Source organism: Cyprinus carpio, chromosome B25, assembly GCF_018340385.1.
Source record: "Cyprinus carpio isolate SPL01 chromosome B25, ASM1834038v1, whole genome shotgun sequence".
Lineage (NCBI taxonomy): Eukaryota > Metazoa > Chordata > Actinopteri > Cypriniformes > Cyprinidae > Cyprinus > Cyprinus carpio.
Window position 1 is genome coordinate 5,665,932 of NC_056621.1, and position 25,987 is coordinate 5,691,918.

At 37.4% G+C, this 25,987-nt stretch overlaps 2 protein-coding genes across 6 annotated transcripts in view; both read left to right on the top strand.

Moving 5' to 3' along the window:
• The first annotated feature begins 3,177 nt into the window (after positions 1-3,177).
• Positions 3,178-25,987, top strand: part of LOC122142381 (protein bfr2-like) — a 32,020-nt gene continuing 9,210 nt past the window's right edge. Inside the window, exons 1-5 of the mRNA XM_042752809.1 lie at positions 3,178-3,263; positions 4,693-4,735; positions 11,642-11,795; positions 20,303-20,435; positions 20,533-20,670. Of these exons, the coding sequence (XP_042608743.1) occupies positions 3,178-3,263; positions 4,693-4,735; positions 11,642-11,795; positions 20,303-20,435; positions 20,533-20,670 (554 nt within the window). The remainder of the gene's footprint in view (positions 3,264-4,692; positions 4,736-11,641; positions 11,796-20,302; positions 20,436-20,532; positions 20,671-25,987) is intronic.
• LOC109057318 (plexin-B2-like) overlaps positions 4,413-25,987 on the top strand; it is a 344,361-nt gene continuing 322,786 nt past the window's right edge. For all 5 annotated transcript variants that reach the window (XM_042753485.1, XM_042753486.1, XM_042753483.1 and 2 more), the window contains exon 1: positions 4,413-4,735. The gene's annotated coding sequence lies outside the window, so the exon portion shown is untranslated. The remainder of the gene's footprint in view (positions 4,736-25,987) is intronic.

The window sequence follows — 25,987 nt, forward strand, 5'->3', positions numbered from 1 at the left end:
TCAGTTCTTTGTTAAATTTAATTAAATGATCATTGCTTGTACTGTGTTGCCACAGTTATATGGAGTGTACAGTGCACTAACTATGATAAAACAATATTTTGGACATGTATTATGGCAATACCTGCTGAAATACCCCCGCTTAAAGCAGCCTATAAGCTGGCTCTGGTCTTAGCCTGGTCTGGTCTGGTTTCTGATGAACTTTGGGCACTTTTCAGCTTGTCAGGCCCTCTTAAACCATGATCGGCAAACCAGGTTAGGCTGGATAAAGCATTTTTAGAGGACATATTTGTACAGGTACTCTTCAACAGTGATGTGTTTTTACAGGATAACTTGACATGGCATGTTAAAATGGTGAAGCTCATGGTGTGAAATAGTTTAGAAAAAGTGAACAGGAGTCCTGACATGTTATCCTGTCTGTCAGATTGTCCTACCATGGCTTACTGCGCATGCACACATCAATATTGTGCAATTTTTCTCATGCTGAAAAACGATAATTAGCCCTACTGTATTTGCATTACTGTAATGGGTAGGTTAAGGGTTGGGGTAGGTGTAGCTAGACATTAATAAAACACAATCTAATAGGTAAAAAAATTAATGGTTTCCAGCCATAGCTGCCTTCTAGCCACAAGCCCAGTTATTTGCATTACTGTAAGGGTAGGTTTGGTGTAGACGTTAACAAACCATAATTTGACAGGTAGCATTTTTCGTTGTCAAATTGTACTGTTTCAATGGGAGGTGGCAAAATCTGACAGGGTGGCACAAAAGGTCCATCTAGCACATATTTACTAACATTAACATAGATAAAAAAATAAGACTATTAACATAGTCTAAAATAAGCCGCTGAGTTTTTCTCAGCTCCGCGATCTCACACTCTTCCGCGTGCAAGAGCCTCCAACTGCTGCACAATCTTTCCACCGGCTCCAGGAAGCCACCTGACTGACTGGGACGATTTACAGGCCCCAAGATCCTTCACATCGAGTCTGACGCTCCATAGAGGGGAAAAAGCCGCCGGAAAATTTGGCTGTCAGGGAAGTAAATCATTATGAATCAGGCTATGAAAACGGAATCGGCAGTAAGGCCGTATTGATTTTCTGTCTTAAGGTCTTGAAAAAGGATGGATGAGGAATTCACCTTTTTTATGGGTAGTTAAATTTAATCAAGGTCTTTTTCAGGTTTAGGACAGAAGGGGAGCGCGCGTTGCTCGTCTCGGCCAGTAGAGGGCTCTCTAACGGCGTCAAATGCGCGCACGTGAGCACAGACAAAGGGAAACAACACTTTATTGATCCCTGAAGGTAAATTCAGTGCTAAACGGCAGGAACATCAAATAAAGTGTGCATAAATACACAACTTTAAACAAACAGCACTAAACATTACATGTAGTGCATCCAATTGTGTCATATAGGGCCATATTTAAGTCCCACAGCATCCATTAGTGTCGTCGTTAATGATTCAAAATAAACTAAATAAAATACACAGCTGAAGGTTATGGCTTAATATAAATGATTATACAATATTTTATTTCCCAAATGAACTTACAGTGCAAACATAGGCCTATACAAAACTATATAGCTACCATGATGTTTACCGTGGTACATCCCTTACAAAAATTTAATTAGAGTAAAAGTGTAGTAACCATGTTTTTTTTTTTTACCACAAATACCATGGTTAAACTATGGTTAGTGTAGTAAAACATAGTTAATTTGTGATTGCCTAGTAATGGTTAATCTTCATAATGGATACTTCAAGCAATACAAAAAAACAGAACAAAAAAAAAAAAACCCTGCTTTTTGTGTGAATGGTCTAGTCTTATTTTTAAGAGGTGATGTAGTTTTTAAATATATTTTTGGATTTAACCTCCGATATTTTTGTTATAGCGTCACGATCTGCTGTTGTGCAAAACTGTGTTGTTTAACAATCCAGTCACACTTAAAATAATCCAGACGCACATGTGTCTGTCTGCTCTGGCCTGTTACTCATCACTCACATGGTTGCCAGTGAAGGCCGTTTCTCTGCACGGATCTCATTATCCGATCTCTCTCTATTTCATTTCCCTATTTTCCTGTCTCTCTCTCTCTCGCACTTCCATGTGTACAGCTGCCTCAGCTGTATGTCTGACTCAGGGCCGCCACTCTTGATTCACCACATGAGTCTTTGGGGCAGTGGCTGCTCCCTTCCCAGGCATGCACATTTGCATAACCATAAATCACTCACCAAAAGTGTCACTCCATAAACAATGAGGCTCTGGATCTCAGCCTCTGTCTTTGTTTCAGCTACAGGTTTCAGTCAAAAGGGTAGTATTAAAAAAAAGTCCTGCCTCTTCCGAACTTTATCATGGCATTAGGTTGTGGTCCAGATTTTGAAGCAAGATAAAGTGCATAAATCCATCATAAAAAGTGCTCCACACGGCTTCGAGGGGTTAATAAAGGCCTTCTTAAAGGAAGTAATGCACTTGTGTAAGAAAAATATCCATATTTAAAACTTTATAAACCGTAATCTCCAGCGGATGATGTAGGATATATACTGTATGAATGCGATGATGAACATGAAAATCAAAATAAAGGCATATAAAATTATAATATTTTGCCCAAAGAAACTTCAATATCAATTAATTTTAAACATTTTATTTATTTTGCATCATCCGATTAATTTCATGACAGTTAAGCACATCCTTCCTCCCATTCTCATTACCGCAATGCAAAAAAAAAAAAAAGAATTCTCTGTAATAGGAATTATATTATATTATTTAAATAATATTAAAATATGAATGTAAAATTATTTTTTTGTCATTGAGACATTGTTTTCAACACAGTTAAGCACATCCTTCCTCTCATTCTCATTTCCGCAATGCAAAAAATCGTATTCTCTAAAATATAAATTATATATTTATTTTAGTTTTGTTATAATATAATATAATATAATATAATATAATATAATAGACATTATATTATTAATGTAAAATATCATATTTTATATTTAAATCATGAAAAACAAAAACAAATGAAAGATAAAAACTTAAAAGTAAAACATCTAGACCGCTTAAAGTAGTAGAAATTGTAGTTTCATTGTTTGTGAAAATTATGCAATATATCTTAATGGTCCTAAATTAGGTTTCATTTTCTTTTCATGTAGAAGATGATTTTGTGCATGGCTGTAAAACGGTGTACAGTACATGTGGAAATGGATCTGGAGATGACGTGTGGATATCCAGTTCATGTAATGACGTGTTCGATGTCTCTTGGGCCCTGCACAAGAATGCTGGCAGAGTGCGTTTAGAAACAGCCCTTAAATTTACAGCCCCATACAAGAGAATCCCGTATAGAGATCTGGGTTTGACATCTTGTGTTTGATTGAACACTTCATATTTTGCTTCCCCACACAGGGCGACAGAAATAGGATAATTTATTGTACGACCCCTGACAGGAATAAACTACACCGTGTCCCACTACGGGGAGATGGATGCGACTGTGTTACACTTTCACAGGTGACTTGAACTGTTGACAGATGATACACTCGACAGAGTTTGATCTGTCAGAATAGTGAAAGTTGTCTGAGTTCTGCTGAATGCTGAGTGTGCTGCATAAAACAAAATATGAAAACACAAATACAACTAATTAAAATAGTACAAATAGCAGGGGTACCTTGGTATTAGAGGGTAATATTATGGTACTTGGTACATGGTTTTGATATAAAATGTGGTACAGATAGATAGATAGATAGAGAGATAGATAGATAGATTTATTTCATATATATCATAGCGCCATATTCATTACTATGGTATTTTAAAGTATTCCAAAGTACTTTCAAGGTAACATGTGACCCTGGAGCACAAAACCAGTCATAAGTAGCATGGGTATATTGTAGCAATGGCCAATAATACACTGTAAACTTGCTAAGGGCTTCATTTGGACAAATTTAAAGATGATTTTCTCGGTATTTTGATTTTATTTTGATTTATTTTTTTTGCACCCTCAAATTCCAGATATTCAAATAGTTATATCTCAGCCTTATATTGTCCTATCCTAACAAACCATAAATCAATGGAAAGCCTATTATTCAGATTTCAGATTATGTATACATCTTAATTTCAGGAAACTGACCCTTATGACCGTTTAGTCCAGGGTTACATATTATAGTAGTACACATCATGAAAAGCCATGGTATTGTCGTTGTACATGTCTAAAACATCATAGCAATGGGCACCATGGCAAAAAACATAGTAATACCATGGTACTTTTATAAATCCCAGACTAGAGCTCTGAAAGTAATCACTGGGTGATTTGGAAAAGATGCTCATTTCACTAATCTACACTAGATTAAAAGCACTTTAAGATCGAGCTCTCTCCTCCATCAAGTCCTCGCTGGTTTTGTGGTTTAAAGCTCTCAGCGCGGGGATGGGGAGGAGACACACACACACACACACACACACACATACACACACACATCAGCTCCGTTCCTCCGTGCGCGAGTCACCGGGCAGGAGGAGGCGAGCGCGATCAGACCTCCAGGTGTGTGTGTAGATGTATGTGTGTGTTCCGGTCACACCTGGATGCATCATGTGATCAGATACCTGGGCGTGGAGCTAGCGTTCAGTGTGTTATTTGGTAACGGGAATCCCGGAACCGCAGATCTCTCGTCTCTCCGCGCGTGAGTGACATGTGAACTTTCCGTGCACCGGGAATCTATTCCTCTCAGTCTGAAGAGAATCCGTGATCTGGACGCTGCAACTACTGCCAAGGTGAGAATCTGTGTGTGTGTGTTTGACGTGGAATATTGTGCGTTGTACTACCCACCAAAAGACCATAAATCATTTCGCGGCTGTGTTCGGTTTCAGACGGGACGCGTGTCCCAGACGCATGTTGCATGTTAGATGATGTGTTGTCGATAGCCGGTGTAACATTCATTTCTTGAAACTAGAGTGTATTTATTTATGTCCTTATTACTTTTATGCAATACGTTTTTCGATTTCACTAGTAAGTATTCAACAGACTCTAACGTTAGTAGCCTATGCAGTGTACGAACTAGTGTGTGACTTTTAGGTGGGTCTACCGTTCTCGGGATGCAGTCGGTTGAGGTTCGTTCGTCTCTATAACGCCAGTGTCTTGTGGCGCCTCTAGCGCTAACCGTCAGCTAAATTCAAGACGTTTTGTGTTTGTTTGTAAATCTATGTTAAGTGATTAGTAACGATTACTTTGTCGATTTACTGTGATGATGACGAAAAGTGCTCGAGCGGCGTATTGTTGCTATAGCAACGCGTCCGTTAAGCACCCTGACTAACTTGTAGCTATTCTTACTTTTGTGGTACAGAAATGTTATTCAAACCTATATATATATATTTATATATATAAAAATGAATACGTAGTCTTAAAACACCTAACTTTTGTTCTGACTTATTTTGAGGGGTTCCCAAACCCAGACCCAGGAAATTCGCGCCCAGTTGGTACGTATTCATTGGACGCTAGTACTTACGCTACTTTTACTTCTGATATTACTCAAACGTTTACAAATGCTGTTAAAACGTACTTCTATTAAAAAAGAAAACCTCTTTTTAAGACCCCCAATAATTTGTTTTGACTTATCTTGAGGTTTTCGGAACCAACCCCCCATTAATCAAACCCTGCTAGTTTGTATTCGTTGGATACTGTAGCAATAATGACTAGTATTTTGCAACTAGTCACTTTCCCAGCAGTGGTGAGTAACTGTTCCATTGTTGCTGACAACTATTTTTTTATTTTATTTTTATTTTGCTAACCAGTTTCAGTTTTAGTCATAATATTAATAAAGCCTAGCTGTCATGATGGTATGTCAGATATTTGTGTGTTCTAAAGTTACTTCCAAAGTAGCCTAATTCGCTAGTAACCTCCCCCAGTATTCATAGTGAAATTGAGTCAAATATTATTCCAGAATATCAATTCAGGTATTGTATGTATGTCTCATTTGCTTTTTAATTGAATTATTTATGCTATAACCCCTGTGTGTCGACTACTAGTTATGACCTTGATTTGTCTTAATGGACATGATGGATTTTTAATGGGTTGGATCAGGCTGATAGTGTTTCTTGTCTTTGCTTTGCTCTTCCACAGTGTCCACAGTGTTGTGATTCACAACCACTAGTTGTCTGTTCTGTACGTTCGAGGTTAAACTGTGCTTGTCTAACATCAGAGGACTCCGTTTTCGGTGCTTTTCCCACAGTATTCACTCGCATCGCATTGCATGCGCGCTCGAGTGCAGAGTACAACAGGTCTGGATGAGCTCTTTCTGTGCCTTTAACTGTGTAAATCCTGCTGTTTGTCTCGGCACACTGGCTCCTTTCAGCCGGAGCTCTGAAGTTGTGCGTCTGTGACATTGTACCGCCGTGTTGTGCTTCTGAATTGTGTCTTTATTGGGCTCTCCTGTATTTCTATGCAGTGAAAGGGAGGAGACATCCCAGGGGATTATCCTCATTAAATGCTTTAAACAAATGTGCCAGATTAGCTGGGTTCGTTCTCCATGTGGGGGCAACCGAGCCAAGGGTGTGGGTGTGGTGTGGTGAAAAGAACAACTCCAACAGCGAAAGGCAGCATCTTCATAAATACACACCATCTGCGTGCACACACACCGCGTCGCTGGCGTGAAATCAGGTCTTGCTCCTGCCTACAGCTCTCGGGCTTATCTGCCGTCCTGCGAGCATTTAGAATAGAGCGACTGTCCCTTATCTGAGCGGCGAAACGAGTGATGAATGTCCTCTCCGCACAGAGCTGAATGATTTCATTCACCTTCCGAATGTCCCTGTGTTTTACGCTCAGAAATCATCAATTACCCACAATCACCTGCAGGGCTGTCAGGGAAAGCACTTGGCCGGAGCACTTGTGTTTATCAAAAGCTAAATAAAGAAGTAGCATTTGTCTGATGTTAGCCTGGAGGAAAGCAGGATGGTGATGTTTAATGTCGTACATTTACCTTTTTCTCTGTGGCGGCACCCATGACTTCCTCTTTTCGGAAGGGCCTGGTGTTCCATCAACAACTAATTATTCAGAATAGTTCGCCAAAGAAGAAATGGCACCGTATTTCCTTTTATTCCCCTGTGGTTTGGCCGATTACAGGCTTTTAAGCATGTGCTCATGTTGCCAGCTTGAGTCTGAGCGTCTTTGATTGGTCATTTTTGTTGCCTTCAACATGTCAGGCTGCTCTGCACTTAAAGTAATGCATGTTGAGACATGAGATTCTTGGGAAAGTCAGATGCTTTTTTTCTCGTACTGGTGTGTTGAGTCTGGCTGCTCTGAAATGGCTTTTTTTGCAGGGATATTCTGAAATAGTTTGGCAAGTGTTTCTTAACCCAGTCCTGATGTTTCAGTCCAGAGAGAGACACTGAAGCCTCTACTTTAGATTCCTCTCATAGTTTTCAATTTGACAGTGCATGCTCTAATAATTAGGTAAAGTCGATGTGATGGAATAAATTGAGACTCTCCCAGGTTTTCTGTCCGACTGCTGCAAGTGACAGAGATGTAGTTAACTGTAAACTCGAATGCTTTGTTTTGCCCACAGTGAAATTTAAATGGAGATTCCCACTCCACATTTATTTTTAATTACATGCATTCTTTTAAATTCTATTTTTGGTAATAAAGTTGTATTAAATCATAAAACACAGAATCCAGAAAAATAGACAACACAGTAAATAAACCGATTATAGGGCATTATTATTGGTAATTTGTTTAATAAATGATTGTGAAGTTTGTAGAAATTAACAAAATTTGTAACAAAAATTTATTTGTAAAAGGTATTTATGTATTTATGTGTAATTTTCTTTTCTTTTTGAAGTAGAATAGATTTATAACATGAAAATAATTATTGGCTTATCAGTACCAGCTACTTTGTGAGTCAGTCCTATAAGGCCTAATCTTAGGGTGTAATCTGGCCATCTTGGTGATGTGTGAAGTCGAGAGAGTAGTTTTAAGTCCCCTGATTCCCCTAAGGCCCGAGTTACAACAAATTACAACAGCATTATGGGAAATGATGGGCATAAGGTGAGATCGCATTCATTCTCTGCTAATCAACAGCTGGCCGCAGATCTGTGCTGCCTGGGGGTCTTTATGCAGCATACGGTCTTATCATCGCTCCAGTGCCATATATATCTCTGTACACTGACTAAACCAAGAAAGTTACGTCTTCTACACCATACTTGTTCTTTCACTTCCTCCATCTTTTCCCTCTCTTTTCAAACCATCTGCTGATGGGCACAAAACCATTTCCTCAGCTTCGTTCTGGTCACGCAGATGGATTCTGGGTAAAAAAAAAAATCAATGTTCTAGGGAAAATAAGACACTGGAATGTGTGGGAGGGACTTTTGCACATGCACACAAAAACCTTCGCCTGCAGGAGTACAAGATCTCCGGCTTTTGCTTCAAAGAGTCTCGTTACAAGCATAACATGCTATCAGTGCAGGCCAAGACTGTGGCGTAACATTACAGCCGTGTGTGAGAAAGCCAGCGCTTTTCCCCTCAAGACACAGCGATGGCATCCATGCCAAACCCACAGAAACGCTCTACTGTACGGAGAGAGATTTGGCCTGAGCCCAGACGGGCACTCCCTCTGGAGCAAATGGGGCAAGTGGGGATTAAACCCGGTTTGTGAATAAAAGGGAGAGCCTCCATTGACAGCCTTAATTAGTCTAAGACTTGCCTCATTCTGGGAAACTGCCAGGTCTTTGACTATTATAGTGGAAAATCCAGTCGGCTTCCACTTGAATGGAACCAATTCCAACACACCCTTTTGTCAGATTAGATAGAAAGTTTTCAGGCACGAGCTGTAACTGTGTTGGAAACTCTGGTAGAGTGGCGTAAATCAAGAGAACAAAACCTAAATGAGTTTTTTTTTTTTTTTTTTTTTTTGCCTATTAGGGCTGCAAGATAAATCGAATGTGTTTATCATGCGCATCTTGTCAGTAAAGCGAGTTCTGTGATTAGTAGTAAATCTCCAGCACATGCTTTCAGATGCAGCGGCATTTACTACACAGAGCCGTAGTTCACTGCAAAGCTACGCAAACAGCTTTCATTATCGCATGCGATGCATCGCTGATAATGAACGCGATATTGCATAGTGTAATAAATGCCGCTCCATCTGAAAGCACGTGCTGAATATTTGCTACTAATCACAGAACTTGCTTTACTGACAAGATGTGCATGATAAACGAATGCGATTTATTGTGCAGCCCTGTTGCCTATTATCGGCACCTGCAGAACTGTGCACAAAGCCCTGTAGTTTTTCACAGACTTTGACACCTGTCATTCACAAAGTTCACAGAATTCAAAGAAATGCACATATCGGCACCATATCAGCTTTAGACTGATTATTTAAAAAATTTTTAATGTCCTTTTATTATTTTTATTTATATAATTTTAAGTTATTCTTGTTATTAAAATGCTTTCAGCTGTCTATAAGAGTTTAGGTCTTAGATTTAATACATTTTACCATTTTTAAAATCATATGCGTACTATATCAGTTAGTGTCTGATAATGCCTTTTTAAAATTTAAAATGAAAAAAAAAACATTTTAATTGTTTAATATGTCTTTTTAAAATAATTATTGCTATTGAAATATGTAGTGTAGTGCAGCTTTTAAAATACATTTTAACATGTTTAATTTCATTGTAGAGATGTACATGTTGGCACCTTATCAGTTATTGAATGATAATGGCTATATATAATGATAATGTCTTTTTAGTACTTAAAATTATCATCCAATATTATTTATCTAATAATTATCTAGTTGGTATTTTAATGACTGCTTTTACATTATTAATTGTTTTAAATAATTTTTACATTTAATAATTTTACATTTGAACTTTTGAAATTATTAACAAGCCATTTAATGTTTAACTTTTTTATTATTATAATATGTATTTTGTTATTAGTATCAAAATGTATTATCAATACTTTTATAATGCTGCTACTGTACTATTAATAATAATAATAATTTATTTATTAATTACTATTTATAGTATTATTTTAATATTATATTTCTATAGCAGGTTTCAAAAATAACTTATGTTGTGATGCCTACTTTCACAAACAATTTATTTTAGTTATTTTTTTTTATTTATTTATTCGTTTCTTCTGATATTTCTATGGCAAATTTTAAAAGAATGATTTATGTTGTGATGCCTTAATTTACATGTAGCTTAAAAAGGATTAGTTTCAGCTTTATTTATTTATTTGGGCATTGATCAGTTATCAGTTATAATGTCAAGAAAATTGTAGCTGAAATTTCCAACATTTCCATATTTGTACACTTCTAATCCATAATTTGCCTTCAAAAATGAAAACTGCACCAAAATGTGTCCCCAGATTGTGTCTGGGCCTGCCTGTTATCAGAAGAAAAATCAGCCTTGTCGGACAGTTCAATGTTATATTAAGGCTGCCAAAATGTTTCCAGCGCAGTTTAACTAACGGTGGGTTGGGGTATTATTTCATAAGCTCAGGTGAACTGAAGCGTGCTTTATTTATCTTTGCACACAGAGAGATTTTCCGCTTGAACCCGCCTCAGTCAAACGGATAAGTGCAAAATGATAGATCCGGGTGATGCACGTGGCATCGCCGTTCCCTTCACCTTTGTCCCGCCCCCCCCATTCCAGCGAGAAGTTCACTTGGGCACTGAAGGGTGTAATTCATTTCTACAGATCTGAGTAATGTCTTGTTCAATCTTCACACAGAGACTGCTTTTAATTACTGACACTACACTTCTCATAATGTGGGGTTCCGTGTGGCGGTGGTGTGGCTGATGTTTGTGGGGTTTCTTAGCATGTTGAGGAGGGGGAAATTCTCCAGGCTGTTAATTAAGGAATAGACGAGTCCCGGCGGACCCAAAAACGCATGAGTGAAGAATCAGATACTTGCCAAACAGCTGGAAACCAAGGTCACGGCAACCTGAGTGAAAAAGACTGAAAGAAAGAGGGGCAAACTGGCAAGAAGTCTGCGAGGAGTTGAGTTGGTTGCCAAAGGAAGAGGTGGTTGCAATATTTTATTTTAGACATTTATCTGAGGCTTTACGGTGGCTTTGCTTGGACTCAAGTGTGAAAGACACTCAAAGAAAAGCAGAACTGGTTCACACAGTATTTTCACAGTATCTTAAGTCTTAAAAGTGTGCTGTGGTATCATGGGAATGCTGTTGTTTTTCCTTCCCTGTTGAAAAGATCAGCTTAGGCCAGCATGAATTTCCTTAAATGCCCTTTTTTAATATATGGTTTTCATATGATCATGAACTGTGTATATATAATATAAGTAAATTGTAAAATTTATATATTATAATTTAAATTTTTTTATAATATAATATAATATTATATAATATAATGTATAATATATTATTATATATATACATATGTGCATACACTGTATAAAATAACTTTTCAAAAGGAATATTTATGTGGCTTTGCCATCAGTTACAAAACATAATAAGGTTAATAGCTTCTTTTTCTGCATTTAAAACTACTGAATAGACCTGCCATCCATCTGTAATTGAAAGCATTGTTCTGTAATAAGACCTCTAATCTCCCTTTTCTATGAGCTCGCGAGGTCATGACTTTTGTATGCGATACTACTGATGACAGTCATTTGTAATGTGTGGAGATGAGTCTATACTTCCAGACTAGCAGTGGTTCTGGTGCCTGTAGCATGTGCGGGGACCTAAACGTGTGTTTGGAGGTGACCCTGATGGCTTTAGCAGCAGGCCGCGGGCTTGCGGAGGTGGAGGAGAAGACTTGTGCTGCTCTGGGACTCTCTGCGGAAACATTCCTGAGCTGATTCCCAGCCAGGAATTCCAGTTATGTGCATGAAACCAGGCAGAAAGAGAGGTGGCCGCTCCAAGATGACGAGGCCTTTGATTTTCGTGTTTGTCATTTTGCTTCCTGACCTTTGCAACGGCACATCTAAATGACTCTTTTTCTTCCTTTTTTTGCTTTTTCATATTTTATTTTTAAAGAAAAACAGTGTAGTGTATGCACTTAAAAAATTGGGTTGGGGGGGGGGGGGGGTGGGTTAATATCCAAACTCAAAATATGTAATTTCCTAAAATACATATTTAAAATACATATTTTATAGTCACTGTTATGCAGATTGATCATAAACAAAGCTAAAAGGCTTCTTACCAGTGGCGATCCTTCACAAAACTTAACATCTACCACGGTTTATAATGAGTAGAATGCAAAATATTTCAATTTTACATTTAATTTTGCATTTCAGTCAAATGTAATTTATGCAATATTTCAGACCTTTAACCCGGGTGAAGAGTGTAAATGTAGCATCACCAAAAAAATCACCAAAAACTCACACCTGAGTACATCCTTGTCTGCCATTGGTCAGCCAAACAGATAGCCCCGCCTTCAACTATCACCATTGGTTGAGCCATTCTGGTTGAGATGCTCAAGCCGATAGACTTTTGTCTTGCTTATAGTCATCTCGGCATATTAAAATGGGACAGAAGAAAGCATTTTAACATCTAAAAAAAATTACACACTTCAGCTTTAAGTAAAAAAGAGAAGCATGTAAATGAGTCAAAAGTACTTCCTTCTGGCCGTTTTGTGCTTTTTTTCATATTCCTTGCCTAATTTTCTTGTTCCTCACATCCCCACGGTTTCACTTCCCTTCTGTTTTTCAGTCTTTTGTTATGCTCTCTGTTTGTATTTTTCTCCCCCTCCCTCATCCGGCTGTCGCGGTGCCTCGGGCTCAGGATCCGTCCTTGGATCCGTGGCTACGCTGGTGGTGTCGTTACAGTTGTGTGTCTTCGGTGTGTCTCCAGCCATCCGGTGTGTGTAGACTGATCCGATCGGACACGCACCTCACTCCATCTGACTCATCTGGGTCGAGACTCAGCCATGTTGACCCATGGCTCTTTATATAAACACACATTTCTCATGCCTGTCCCGCTGTTTACACCTGTTTACCAAAAGTGCTACAGATAAGTGTTAATAGTTTCAGATTTATACTTTCAAATTTACAGGTTTTTTTTTTTTTTTTTTTGGACATTTACTATAGTACTAACATAGTATTTTGAGCAAGTAACATTGCTAAAAAAAAAGCCCAGAGTATTACCACAGTACTGTTTGGCAAATACCATTGTATATGAATTACAGTACTATGGTATATTTCAAAGTACCATAATATTGCCACCTGATACCTCCACAGTGTTTTTTTGTGAGGGATGGCAAAAATATGGTTTTTCCATGGCAAATGTCCAAAAAAAGCACAGTAGTACCATTGTACATTTTGGCAAATAGCAAATACCATTGCACATGCATTTTTACTACCATGGTATATTTCAAAGTACAATAATATTACCATCTGATACAATATTTTCCTGAGGAATGTTACAACATTACCTTGGTATATGTCTAACAACATGGTTTTACCATGGTACATGTCCAAATTAACATGATAGTAGTACAATGTTACCTTTTGGCAAATGCCATTTTACATGAATTTCAATACTGTGGTATATTTCAAAGAACCATACTGCCACCTGATACCTCCACAGTACTTTTTTGTGAGGGATGGCACAGCGTTAACTTTGTATATGCCCACAAACATGGTTTTACCATGGTAAACATCCCAAAAACATAGCAAGGCTATGGTAGTTTCTTGGAAGTATAAATGTATATTGAATGAAATATGCATAAAGGTGCTATGTACCAAAATTATATGGTAGTAGTTTTGTATCTGTGCTAAAAAAATGTGGTAATACCATGGTACTTTTTGGTAAATACCATGGTATATTTCAATGTACCATAGTACTACCATCATACAATCATTGTATGACCACAGTAGGTTTTTGACATGGCACATGCATGGATTTACCATGGTATGTGTCCCCAAAATACATAGTAAGACAAATTTTTGTAGGGTACATTTTTTAAAATGGAAAGAGTGTATTGAATGATACATGCTAATATCAAAATATACTATGCTTTTAGCTTTTATACCAAAAAACTATGGTAATACCACAGTACTGTTTTTTTTTTTTTTTTTATATTCTGAATACACAAGTGTTGCTCTGTTTCACTTTGATGTGTGAGATTTATTCTTTTGTGTATTTCACATCTCAGATCTTTGCTAACACTATAGAATCCTTTGCCTTTAGGCGGCATCCCAGAATACAGAGGTGGTGTTCAGCAACGATTCAGTCTCTGTGGACTAGTTTCCTGACTTTAAACTCAAACAAATGGTTGCCTTTAAGCAAATGACATCACAGTCTGTGCCGCAGACCACATAAACATGTCTAAACACACGCTAACAACCGCTCACAGATGCTAAAAACACGCTACCCTGCATTTGATGCAACAACACAGTTATACACACAATAACCCACTTCTCAAACCCATGCACAGACAGTTCCTACGTCATAGTTAAGGTGTTAGCATGTGTTTGAGGTTAGCATCATTTTAATCTGTCGCTGTTCAGACCTTTAATTATTGTGATTAGCTTTAGAAGGGCTGTGGTGGGTTCAGGAAGCATTACGACTGAGCTCTTGGCTCCTGAAAGCAGCTATCACATGCTGTTGGCGCAAAGCTAACGCATGCCTAAATGGGAAATAAGCATTTTGCTTTTTCCAGATGCTCTCTCAGGACAGGCTCGTCTGCACAAGATTAGCTTGTTTGTCTACTAATCGGCTAAATCAGATTTGTCATGTTTGGGCCTACCAGGATATCAAAACTAGTTTAATTGTAGACTTTGATGCTGACCATATTGATCATCTTTTGGGATATTTAGGGAACAGCTAAATTCCCTCCTTTGTTTCTCCTTTTTACAGGCAGTTTTTGGGTGGATCAGCTCCTTTTCCAACTGTTGTGAAGTTGATCCTTCCACCTCGTTTAGTGACGAATGCTGTTTATATGCAGTAGTAATAAAAACAGCCTACTTTTCATCATGTACTTTCACAACCTTAATTTGCATAACCTCAAAAAAAAAAAAAAAATCACAATTCAATCCTTAATGTGACTGTTATGGAAGTATGCAAAACATTGACGGCTCATGTCAGCTTTTTGTTAACGATTCTGTGACCTTCCTATGAAAAGTAAAGTCTCAAAACTTATTGCACGCTGCTGGTGAGCACAAGTCAGAAGTTTCACCTGAAGTTCCTCGGTTTTCCTGCAGAGATGCTTTTATTGGTCTGGGGGTGGATGATACTTCACCATAATCCACAATATATTGTGTCTCCTCTCAGACATGCTCAGGGTTTTAGTGTGAGAAATTTGAATCTGAGGTGATTATGGGTTTTTCTCCGAGTTGAGATATTCTTTACTGCTATTCATGGAATTCAGGTTGTCTGACAAGATAAAAAAAAAAAAATCTGAAATCTGTGTTAGATGCTTCTGTGGATTTAAATATGTGTGTTATGAGTATTTGGTGTACCCATGTTAGTACTATTGGAGTTCTTGGTTCGGTCTTATTGAATCTCAGCTCTGTTTCTTTTTTAAAAAAAGGTTGCAATGAGACCATTATTGATATCCGGTAAGAGTTAGAAAATGAATACAAATCGCAGCTCAGATCATTCGGTATTGTATCTGAGTTCATATCTGATATTTGCTTGTAAAGGTTTAAGATTGGTACTGGATTTGAGGCTTGAGTTCATGTTGAGATCTCTAAAATTTACTACTTGGAGAAGTTTGAGATTATTTGGTATTCAATTAAATTCAAGTTTATTTTTGTATAGCACTTTTCACAATACAAATCGTTGCAATGCAACTTTAGAAAGTTTCTACAATATATTTAGTAGTACCTTAGTAGTGGTGACTATCAGTTAATGTACAAATAGCAGAAATGTATGAAAATAATCAAACAGATGATGAACAGTATTAACAGCAATTCTTATGTTGCAATTGAACTTATAGCAAAATTTGGTAGTTCTGTATGTGGTTTCAGGGTTGGCATCATCTGAGGTTCTCTGTGGGGTTGGCATCATCTCTTCTCAGGTGTTCTGGATCTAGACTGAAGCTTGTGTAAATCCTAGTTACCATGGGATGTTAATCCCGTGGCAAAAACCGAGAAACAAATAGGGACATAATTAGCATAGCTGCTGTTCCAAGCTAGTCTCGCTTAGCCAGACCGTTTTACAGTTCGTTTCATTCATCCTCACGTTTCGAGGCGTGGAAATGTCGCCACAATAACAGACCGGTGTGTAAAACTCTCGGACATTAAAGATTCCATGCTGCAAACTTGAAATATTTCACATACTTTTGAAAATCCACAATTTAGTTGATCCCAATAAGCGCTCGTCGTCACAGTTGCAAACACGACTCTTTCTTTTTTTGTGAGGGGGTTTGGCGCCACTGTATCTTTGTTTCCAGGCAGAACATTAAAGAATGCGACACACATGTCTTGCAAAAATCCTGTAGAATTCTGTGCTTCCACTTTTGTGTCCCATATGCATCAGACGTTTAGCCTACGGTCCATGGGCGTGACGTCTGACGCTGAGACTAGTTCCAAGCAAGCAAAAATGATTTGTTCAACCCAAGCTAAGGAATAATAATGTGCATTTGATCAGATATAACGGCAGTACAATATTATGAGATGCATTATTTGAATGCTTGGCCAAAGAGGTGTGTCTTTAATCTAGATTTAACCAGAGAGAGTGTGTATGAACCCCAAGCATTATCAGGAAGGCTATTCCAGAGTTTGGGAGCCAAATGCAAAAAAGCTCTACCTTCTTTAGTGGACTTTGCTATCCAAGGTACTACCAAAAGTCCAGAGTTTTGTGACCTTAGGGAGCGTGATGGATTGTAGCTTGGTAGAAGACTAGTTGGGTACGCAGGAGCTAAACCATCTAGGGCCTTATAGGCAAGTAATAATATTTTGTAACTGACACGGAACTTAATAAGTAGCCTGTGCAGAGACTGTAAAATTGGGGTAATATGATCATATTTTCTTGACCTGGTAAGGACTCTAGCCACTGCATTTTGGACTACCTGTAGCTTGTTTATTGAGTATGCAGGACAACCAGCTAGCTGTGCATTACAGTAATCCAGTCTAGAGGTCATGAATGCATGAACTAGCTTTTCTGCATCAGAAACGGGTAACATGTTTCGTATCTTGGAAGTGTTTCTAAGATGGAAGAATGCTGTTTTTGTAACACGGGAAATATGATTTTCAAAAGACAAGTTGCTGTCTAATATAACACCCCAGATTTTTGACTGTAGAGGAAGTAACAATACATCTGTCTAATTGCAAATTGTAATCCAAGAGATTCTGTGTACTATTTTTATTTTTATTTATCTTATCCGAATTTAAAAGGAGAAAATTATTGGTCATCCAATCTTTTAAATTTTTAACACACTCTGTTAGCTTAGATAATTTTGAAGTTTCATCTGGTCTTGGTGAGATATATAGTTGAGTATCATCATAACAGTGGAAACTAATCCCGTATTTTCTAATAATATTACCAAGGGGCAACATGTATTTTTGAAACCTAGGATAGATCCTTGTGGCATTCCATACTTTACTGGTGATAATTGAGGTGACTCCCCGTTTAAATAAACAAAGTGGTAGCGATCAGACAGGTAGAATGTAAACCCTCTTAAAGCTTGCCCTTGAATATATGTATAGTTTTGTTATCAATCTATGAGTATGTCATGATCTATAGTGTTTAATGGAGCACTAAGATCAAGTAAAACTAGCAATGAGATGCAGCCTTGGTCTGATGCAAGAAGCAAGTCATTTGTAATTTTAAAGGGGTCATATGATGCGATTTCAATTTTTTCTTTCTCTTTGGAGTGTTTCAGGCTCTTGGTGCATAAAGAAGATCTGTGAAGTTGCAAAGACTTTAAATCCAAAGAGATATACTTTATAAAAGTTAAGGGTCAACCACAACCCCCTAAAACGGCTCGTTCAAACACGCCCCCACATCTTTACATCACTATGTGGGAAGATTTGCATAACGCCACCCAAATGTTCACGCAAAGAAAGAACGCATAACGTTTGTTCTCTCTGTTGCCACAGCTGCCATGTCGTGGAGTTGATGTGTGTTTCGTTGAAGTGAATCTTTGTTTGGCCTTCCAAAAGAGGACATGACTAGAAATTAGTGGTTAAGTTGTATTTCAGCACTGTTCCAGAACAGTTCAACCCAAATATTCAGATTTGTGCAGCACATTTTATGGAGGATGAGGACTTTTTCCTGAACCAGTAGCCTGGAGTGCGTCTGTGGCACTACGGGTGTTTCTATAAAGTTGGGCAGTTCATACTTTGCAAGGACAGTCTGGCGCTTCTGACTCATAGCCTGAATGTACGTTTTTTTTTTTAATAATTTGGCAATGATGATTCAAACATGAGTTTTTAGCAGTCGAACCAGTTCACCAAATCTATCTGAATCGTTTGAAACGGTTTGTGTCTCCAGTACGCACTAATCCACAAATAACTTAAGTTATTCAGTTTATAAACGTGCCTTACACTCCCTCTGACGTGAAATAAACCAATATCCCGAGTTATTCATAAACTCCTAACAGTACATTGACTGAACTGCTAAAAGAGAACCGATGATGGGATGTGCACGAGCAGAGCAGCTGGACTGAGTCTCGTGCTGCTGGCCTGGGAGACGGCATATTATGTTAAGGGACGTAACATTTCCGTCACATGTTTGAGGCATTCGGCCAATCACAACGCACTGAATAGCTGATCAATCAGAGCACACTTCGCTTTTCAGACCGATGAGCTTTGTAAAAATCGTTGTGTTTCAGAAGGTGGGTCATAGAGGAGAAACTTTGTACATTATATGGAAAATAATTTTTTTTTTACCTTAAACCACATAAACATTACATTACACCAAACACAGAACACAATGTTATTTTAAGCAGCATCATATGACCCTTTTAACAAATGCAGTTTCTGTGCTATGATGGGGCATGAAACCTGATGAGTTTGATGAGACGTGTTTGAGTTCATATTGATATTTCTGACATTTGCTTCTTGGAAAAGTTTGAGAATTTGATATTTGAGTTGAGACGTATCATTAACGGTTGCTTTTTGAAGATTTTGAGATTATTTGGTATAGGATTTGATGAAGTATTAGAGTTGATGATGAGATCTCTGACAATTTCTTGAAAAAAAGTTTGATATTATTTGGTATTGGATTTGAAGTTTTTCAGTTCATATTAAGATCTCTGATGTTTGTTTCTTGGAAAATTGGTATTGGTATTCTTGGTATTGGATTTGAGACGTATCACTGACTGAAGCTTTTTGGAGTTTTGAGATTATTTGGTATTGGATTTGACTTCAGACATATCAATGACAGTAGCTTTTTGGAGATATTGATATTATTTGTTATTGAATTTGATGAAGCATTTGGGTTCCTATTGAGATCTCTTGACAATTTCTTCCTGGAAAAGTTAATAATAACAAGATAATTTGGCATTGGACTTGAGTTCATATTGAGATCTCCGATGTTTTCATCTTGGCTAAGTTTGAGACATTGTTCAAGATCTCATCTCATTATAAAAGTCTGGATTTGCTCTCTAACGGATCTCAGAGAAATGTTTGAGATATTATAGAGATCTCATTTGCAGTTGTTTTTTCCCAAGGGCACTTTTAACAAACTCCATCCCAATTTAAAGTATCCGAACAAGGAACCGGCTGGATTTGTGGCACAAATACAACCTCCAAATTGGGTCTGCGCTGGCCACTTTCCTCAGTGACACCAGATCTCGTTAGAAATCTCCCTGTAAGCTCATTAAACAAAACGTTGGTGCTGTGTGACATCCAGTCAGTGACTGAGAGAGTGACCAGAGCTTAGTCTGAGGACTCAATCACGAGCCCCAGACAAACAGATGCTTTGTGAAGCACTTTTGATTTTTACCGCAATGTCCTGTCTTTTAAGTACAATGGTCAAAACTCCTGTTGGGTTAAATGGCTTCTATAAGCACACGCTTTAAGTGACTAACTAAAAATAACGCTGCAACTCTAGAAGTAATTGCGGTGGAGAGGCTAATGGTGTGGCTAGCCCCCCTGTCGAGCCCAGTGGCAAGACCTTTCTCTCGCTGATAGGTTTTAAGACCTGAGGATTCGATTTTGACCGACAAGAGCTCTGACTGAAAGCTAGAGCCAAACATCGGGCTGCTGTTTTCATTCACAACAACGCAGATCGATTTTGTTTACCCGAGTATTAGCTCACACGTTCACAATCCCAATTTCTTTTTCCTTTTATAAATCCTGTGAATTCTTTCTTTGTCCGAGGTTTTTGTTCCCAAGCCCGAGGGGGGTATGTTGCAGACGGATCCATGAATTCCTCATCGCTAAATCTGTTAGCTGATCAATAATTCAGTCTCGATCCAATCTCACCTGTGTCTCTGCAGCCCTCGCCTCAATGAGATGGACCGTCCTTGAGCCGAGCACGTGCGGAAGTGCATTAGAGCGTGTTTGTGTCTGCCGCACATTTCCCTCAGGCGTGCTGGCGTATCAAAGGAAGCGATCTCGTTACCAGTTACGGTACGTGTGGAGGCACCAATCTAACTGTTGTGATTAGTAGAGCCGGTTGAGGAGGGTCCAGACCCCTGCCGACAGCGACCATCTCATCTCTTTCCAGCACTGAGCAGGGAGTTGTTTCCTCCAGTGATGACCGTGTGGAGTCACGGTCGCAGGACAAGGGCATGGATACCCCCGCTTCATATCAAACCAACACAATCTGCATCCACATGCGTCCAGTGGTTTTATCAAAAGCCAGGCATGTTTTTTATTTATGTCAAGTGCTCAAACTAAGCTCTCTGAATGTCCTCTGTGTCACTTGGCCCCAAAAACAAGCTCTGAACGCAACGTTTTATCTTAGCGCTAGCCTCTTTCTGTGTCTCTCTCTCTCGCTTTCAGAGGCCAGTAAAAGAAAGGCTTGAGGCCAAACTGTGGATGGACCACCCAATACTAACTCTTTCACTAACTACATACTCTTTGAGAGCGAGGGGCAAGTCTTCGTACATCATCTGCCTGATGATTCCATTAGAGGCCTCATACTGAAGATGCCCTTCTTTGCTTTAGTTTACTCAACAATGAGAAAAGTGAAGCTCTTGAATATTGTAAAGCTTTCTATATTTATAAGTCATGACAAGAATCACTGTGTTAGGGTTTTTTTTTTAATATAAACTTTAATATTTAACAACAAGTCTAAGTCTGTTTGTGCTATAGATAGGAATAAAACAATATATCATGCTGCTTTTTTAAGGCCCTGTAGCAACTTATTAAATTATTATTATTTTTATTATTAATTTTCTTTTCTTCTTAATTAGAAAATTATAATAAAAATCAGATTGTGGAATTTTTTTAAGGGTTGTTACACATTGTAACACATGTACTTACTATGATAATAACAATAAATTATGCATAATTGGATGCAAGTAACCCTAAACTAAACCCTAATCCTTACCATATAGTAAATACATGTAGTTAATTAATATTACTCAGTACTTAAATGTACAATTACACTGTAACAAGGACACCTTTATTTATTTACGTGAACACGCTGATGACGTATCATGTCTGCGTGAACAGGGTGCGCAGAGTTATGCAAATACACATGTTAACAGGTGTTTAGGAAAGTCAATCAAAATGCTTGGAATGGACACACATTTCTTGGTCCTAATCCTTCCACAGAATATATAATACATTTAGACCTCTTAACTTAAATTTGATTTCAGGATGTGAAGAGACTTTCAACCAGCATAACAAAAAAAAAATTCTGAAGACAACCTATTGCACCTTTAATGTATAAAGTCAGAATTATGGAAATCAATTTTTTTTTTGTTTGTTTGTTTGTTTTTTCCAAAAATGGATTGCTGAAGTCAGTGACATCTTGATAGTTCAAACTGAGATGCATAAATAAAAATCCTTTGTTTAAATGACAAAAAATCAGAAATAAAATGTTTTGGACACTAAATATGAAATAAAATGTTTTAAAAGATGTTTAGAAATGAGACCTGTGGCCCAACTTGCATATTTTGACTATGTGCTGCATTTGATGAAAAGCATTCTTTTCTACTTTTAATAATAAAAAGTATGCAGATGTGCAGTATGAATACAGTCCAAACGTACTTCACCATGCATGATGACATTGTCATGTGACATCTGCCGCTGTTTGTTCTACCGATACCACACTAGTGTAGTCATTTGATGTACTGTTTTTGCATACTTTACACCAGGAACATAGGCATATTTGAACATGAAGTTGGCTTTTGGTACATTAAAGTGGTTTAAGAGTGAATTCTTTGAGGTGGATCTTCGGCAGTTGTTTGAGAGCACAGTATTTCCTTTACTCGTCACGTCACCTCCGATAAGGACTCTTGGGAACGGATACAATTTGTTACAAATTTAACAATTGCTTTTAAAGGACAAGTCATCGCCTCCAGTTGTCATGACCCATTTGGCACGATAATCAGCGCTTTAATTAACAAAGTCAGTTCGGAATATCAATTAGAGTGGTTTTTGTTAGTGTGTGTGTCCTACTCCTTCCTGAAATAGCGATTTGTATTGTGTTCCTGGCTGGTGAAAATTTGTAGCTGTGGGCCAATAAATCAGATTATTTCTCCACATATTAATGCTGCGAACACGCGTTTTTTGTTTTAAAAAATTTTTGTTTTTTTATTGGGGGTTGGGGTTGAAGTCTGCCTGAATCCTGACTTGTTTTCGCTCTTGTTGCATTTGGAATGAAATTCTGCCGTGAGGAACGTTGGGATGAGAGGCAAACATCTCAGTGAAAACACCTCAACCTGGTCTGGCATCTCTGTCTCTCCTGTCATCCTCAGTACATGTTAGATCTGTTTCACACTGCACAGACAATGCTCCTCAGGAAAACATCCGTCGCTTGTATGTAGGCACACAGGAATCTGAACCTGGGAGAATTGGGACAGCTGTCTGTTTCAAAGATTTCTGCTCTCCTTATGTTTATTAAATATTTTGGATAATTTGATAGTGGTGTTAGCAAGTCAAAGTGTACTCTCAGTTTTGTGTACCTCAGCTCACGTTTAAGTCCATTTTCTAGTTTTAATCCGATTGCACAGGGTTTCCTACACAAATTTGTGCAGGTAATGCAAAAAGGCAGTAATTTTCTGGGCTTGTTTGTCGTTAATAGATTCTACTGGCATTTCTTTACACTGATTTTTTTAAAAAAATGAGCTAAATTTTATGAAAATGTTTTAATTATAGTACAATATGCTAATTCGAAATGAGAGTATTACAATTTTGTTTTTAGAAAGCTGCTTATTGACAAAAACGATTTAAAAATGAATGCATTATGTAAGGCAAGTCAGTTCAATCAGTGACCATCTTGTTTGTAAAATTACATTTAAAAAAAACATTTCAAATGGGAAAAAATATTTTTAAGTCTTTGTATGCATTTGAAATTGTTCTTGAAATAAATGAATAAGAATAATTAGTTGATAAGTAAAGAAAGAATAATTCATTAATTAAGCATTCATATTCTTAGTACTAATTTTCTTTTTTAAATTCTAAAGTTAGAATTAATAACCAGATTTTATGTTTTATTATTATGAGATTTTTCTCTCTTTTTTTGTCTTAATTTTCCTTTTCTTAATAATTTTTTCTTAAATCAGATTTTTTTTTTCATTTAGACTGCTGTTGGTTTTTTTATGCGTGAGATTTTAACAATAGATGTCAACGATTATGTTTAACATAAGGTCAGTATATCTAAATATGTGTTGCAAGCATAAATGTAAAGGTTGCATTTTTTAAAAAAAATATTAAACGGATAAGTTCACCCAAAAATGAAATTTCTGTCATTAATTACTCGTAAGACCTTATTTCATCTTCGGAACAAAAATTAAGATATTTTTGATGCATTGCAAAGCTCTCTGACCCTCCATAGACAATATAATTACCACAATCAAGGTCCAGAAACGTAGCAAGGAGATCAGTAAAATAATCCATGTGACATCAGGGGTTCAACCGTAAATTTACGAAGCTAAAACTTTTACGATGCGTCATATTAACAAGTGGCACAGCTGACACAGAACAGCATATGCTGTTTGAGTTCAGTGAACGCTCTCCAAAATGGCACCAGGGTGAATAAATTCGTTATTTTTGTTTTCTTTGCATGCAAAATGTATTCTCATAGCTTCGTAAAGTTACGGTTGAACCCTTGATGTCATATGGATTATTTTACCAATCTCCTTACTACATTTCTGTGTGTTGATCATGTTAGGATCCTTGCTGTCTATGGAAGGGTCAGAGAGCTCTCAGAATTCATCAAAAATATTTTAATTTGTATTCCGAAGATGAACGAAGGTCATGCAACGACATGAGGGTGAGTAATTAATGACAGAATTTTCAATTTGCATGTGTGTTCTAAAGTAAACAAACACATGATTGGCTCTTTTAACTGGAAGGTGGGGCTTCCATTCCTACAGTCATCATATTGAGTATTACAGTGTCCCAATCAGAAATGCAATTGGCTTTTGTTTGATGGCTCGTCTCAGATTTTATATGCAGTGTTCCTGATTTGTTCCTTTGCATTTCAGAGTGATTTCCAATCTCCTTTCATGTTTTCATGCTTCTCCATCCTTTTCAAGTCTGTATATGTAAAACTTTGTGGTTTCGCAACTTTCACAATTGCATTGTTGAATGTGAGAATATGTCTGTGTGGATCGGAACATTCATCTCTTTTCCTTCAAAAGAGAAATATAATTGATCCTGTTTTCTGTGGTTTGACTCCTTTTGGTGGATTTTTGGGCAGGTTTTAGGCTAACCTTAAGCCACCCGAACCATGGGGAAGTGGAGAGGAAGCTCTTGCGTTTGCATTATAAATGTTATTTCTGTAGAAAGCTGAGTCATTATTAGGCATCTGTGGATTGAATGTGTTCTGTAGGGGCATTATGATCAAATGCTGATTAATTTGAAGAATTAAGTAGTTGGACGCTGAAGTTAATTATGGCTGGCTGTTAGACGCAGCTGCAGAAATTACAAAACGGATGGTATAATGGCCTTTGTGCTAAAATGAAGATCTCACGAGGGAAGAATGCATTTAAATATAAAGTCATTTAAAACAGGTGAAAGGCTGTGATATAAAGAGCACAGTTTAAGGGTGAAGTATGTGATTTTGCTAGCAGCAGCATCAAATGATGAGTTTTTACGGCTTTTCGTGTTTTCACCGTTATACACTCGGGGGCACTATTACACATCTTCTGAACAAGTACAAAACCTTCCGAACAAAAACACACAGGACGGAGAAATGACCGATCTCTTTTGTAAACAGATGCACATTAAAAATAATGTGATCATCAGCAATAGACAGCATTTTGGTTTTTTTCTTTTTTTTTTTTTTATTGAGCAAAATATACTGAAGGCCATCAAATTTTAGTGAAAATCATCAAAATCGCTGGCGGTGGCTGGCAACTTTTTTCAAAAATGCTGGCAGGGAAAGAGTTCAAACTAGTCAAGCACAGTCATACTGTCCAAACAAATTAATTGCAATTCCGTTTGGTGCCACTACTGGTGCATTGCAATGCATTAAAAACGTACTTTAAGTGCATAATGGGTTTCACAAATATTTATACTCAACTGGATTTTCAGGTAGTTCTTGTTTGTTATTCAACAGCACCTTTTACAGCACACGTACCATGTTGAAATGTGTATTTAATGTGTGCACTTTTAGTTTGATGATTTTTTTTATTTTTATTTTTTTTATTTTATTATTCCATCAGCAATACATTTAACAACATTTAGGAGTTTTCAATTTGACATTTGTAAGATTAAAAGTGCAATCCATACTTTTTAAGTTGCCGATCTAATGTTTTATATACAAATATGACTTTTAGAAATAGATTTATGCTTTCCAGAAGGCATGCTTTTTAACCAATGTTTGATGTACACAGTCTTTTTTATGTTTTTGAAAGTTTCTTTTACTTGGCAAATGTAATTGATCAAAATACCTTAAAAACAGCAATATTATGAAATGTTATCACAATTTTAAATAACTGCTTTCTATTGTAATATATTAAAATTTTTATTTATTCCTCTGATGCAAAGCTGAATTTTTAGCA